This window comes from Perkinsus marinus (genome assembly GCF_000006405.1).
Source record: "Perkinsus marinus ATCC 50983 genomic scaffold scf_1104296946784, whole genome shotgun sequence".
NCBI lineage: Eukaryota > Perkinsozoa > Perkinsida > Perkinsidae > Perkinsus > Perkinsus marinus.
This window is the reverse complement of record NW_003210820.1, coordinates 1-2,470: the sequence shown is the minus strand read 5'-3', so window position 1 is coordinate 2,470 and position 2,470 is coordinate 1. Positions and strand designations below refer to the sequence as shown.

The 2,470-nt window shown below is 47.0% G+C and overlaps 1 protein-coding gene across 1 annotated transcript; it reads right to left on the bottom strand.

Annotated features, from left to right (window-relative positions):
* Nucleotides 1-932: 932 nt before the first annotated feature.
* On the bottom strand, nucleotides 933-1,788 carry Pmar_PMAR002644 (eukaryotic translation initiation factor 1A, X-chromosomal, putative; the record flags this gene model as incomplete). The annotated part of the gene is made up of 6 exons (XM_002779511.1): nucleotides 933-958; nucleotides 1,000-1,098; nucleotides 1,147-1,241; nucleotides 1,408-1,460; nucleotides 1,509-1,625; nucleotides 1,675-1,788. 6 exons carry the CDS (start codon nucleotides 1,786-1,788, stop codon nucleotides 933-935), a joined length of 504 nt encoding a protein of 167 aa, XP_002779557.1.
* Nucleotides 1,789-2,470: the final 682 nt, after the last annotated feature.

The following is a 2,470-nucleotide window of genomic DNA, read 5'->3' as shown; positions in this document are numbered from 1 at the left end:
CCTGCACTAGTCAGGATGAAGGGCATCCGGGTACCTCCATCAGCATGGGTAACCGCCTCTACTTGGGGGCTGGGTCGGAATGTGCAGCAAATCGTATGCGATGAGAGGGACTGCGGAAGGAGCTGGCCCCAGAGGGCCGGGATGAGGGCTCGAGATGGATGATATTTGATATATTCTTATCCCACATGAGCAGCAAGAGCTTGAATATGGCCTCCTCTCTGGCGTGCTGGAATATTCTACTACTACTATGCAATGATCCTAGACAGACCTCCCGACCACATGCACTACTACTACTAGTACTACTACTTCCCTTCAGATAGCTTATCCACCATAGAGTATACTGGAAGAAACAGCAGCTAGACGAAGCCACTCCGACATCGAGAGGTGATATGGACTGTTATAGGCGACCTCGTATCAGTATCAGTTACTAACACTTGGAAATGGCGAACACTACTGGTGAGGAAAAATATACCAACTACTAATAACGAGCTGTGTTACGTTTTAGGATGTCCTCAAGAGGGCCAAGGAGCGAGCCTCTTAACACTCCTACGAAGCGAAGATAGAATGTGAAAAGGAATAGAGCAGTACTAGGCAGTCGGTCTTAGCCTTCACAGTTGCAGCACGAGGAGGATCACTGCTCAATAATACCAACTCGCAACCAAAGTAGTCACCTGTATACCACCAGGGGTAGTAGTAGGAGCCTGACTAACAAGTGATTTCTTCCATCCCACTGCGAAATTAACGTCTGAAACTAATGATCAACGCCGCAGCGGAAGCACAAGGACGATGATGCCTCTTCAGTAGCCTCTGGTGCTACTGATCCAATGTTGAAAACGCAAAACAAGATGAAGTTACTAGATAGTGAATATCTTGACTGCAATAGTTCGATCTGGGTACAGGGAAACGACAGCTTAGTCATCACCAAGGACTCCTTAGATATCGTCAATATCCGCTTTAGCTGAGAGGAAACTATGTGAATGTTGCATTCGAGTGTATTACTGAGATTGGTAGCAGCAGCAGAGGGAGGGGCCAACAGGTTGCCTGTATCCTCTTCATCATCACCATCTTCAGCGAACTCGACCCCATCATCAGAGAATCCTTGAGGGAGAGGTAACGATGAGTTCGAATGATTTTGTATTTGATTACCTTCCTCATTCCCCATTAAGTCAGTCTCATTGATCTTGATGCTGTCTGGTATCTCCTTATGTTGCTTAAGAGCACGGGCCTCATCGACGTTGTATCTAGTAGTAGTAGTAGCAGTGATAGTAGTGACTGCGGACTCTTGTTAGTCATTTTAAGCGTGCATACGTGCTTATGAACTATTTCAATATACCGGAGACCACTCCCGCGCTCTAGAGAGTGTTTAAGCCATCAATTTCGCTGAACACGGGGTGGTAGTAGTACTACTTGAGGATAATATCACATTTCTCATCCTGGAAATCACGGAGGGATGCCAGAACCTGATAAACGCCTCTTCAGTTGTTGAGCTGACATGTCACTAAACTTACGATATCACCAATCTGGATCCATACACGCTTGCGCATCTTACCCCGAATATGACCGAGTCGCTTTACACCGTCGAAGCACTGTAGCTCGACACGGCCTTGACCGAGCATTTTCAATACCTGCGAGTGAAGTGCTCCAAATGCGGAATGGGTTAAAATAGGGTAGTACCTGGCCATACTCCTGACCGTCCTCTTTGAATTCGAGCTCACGTTTGACGTCACCGCGTCCTCCCTTTCCGCGACGTCGGTTCTTACCTCCCTTTCCCTTATTCTTAGGAGCCATTTCAGTACGAGGAAAACGAATAACTGATCCCACCCATGGTACCCCAGAACCCCTCCCTTACGTTTTCCAAGCCTACTCCCAGGCGACCAAGTCTTCCCACAGATCATCACATGTTGGGATCATCATGTGGGATGAACCTTCCACTACATCCTCATCTTCGACATACTACTACTGCGGCGCGGAGAACCAGGTTTCAGCAACTCGCCAAGCTTGGTGATTTCGGGTCCTAATGAACTCTCGCCAACACGCTCAATCATGGGATACGACCGCTTTTGGACCATATTTCACCTCTTTGGCGTCGACACCTAACGAATTTCACCGAGATGTGGCGGAAACTGGTTGAGGAAATCCGTAATTTCGTTCGCCCAAATGATCTATTCCGTTCTGTGCGCACGGTTACAGCAACTTGGTATTGGTGTAACATGACAGTAGCCCAGATATTGCTATAAAACTTGGTGAACTTATCGGTATTCGCCAAGTACGTGTCGTAAAACGCCGATATCTTGGTATAATCATTTGTTTATGAAGATTACACCATCTTTGGCGATATCCGCCTTTTATCGATCACGGTTGGTATATTCCCGAGTCGGAGTCGAATATCTCCAGGTGATTTGTTCAAATCTGGTTTTGTTACAGCTTTCGCCACAACTTTGTGATGATTCCTGTCCGGCGAGAGTTGTAT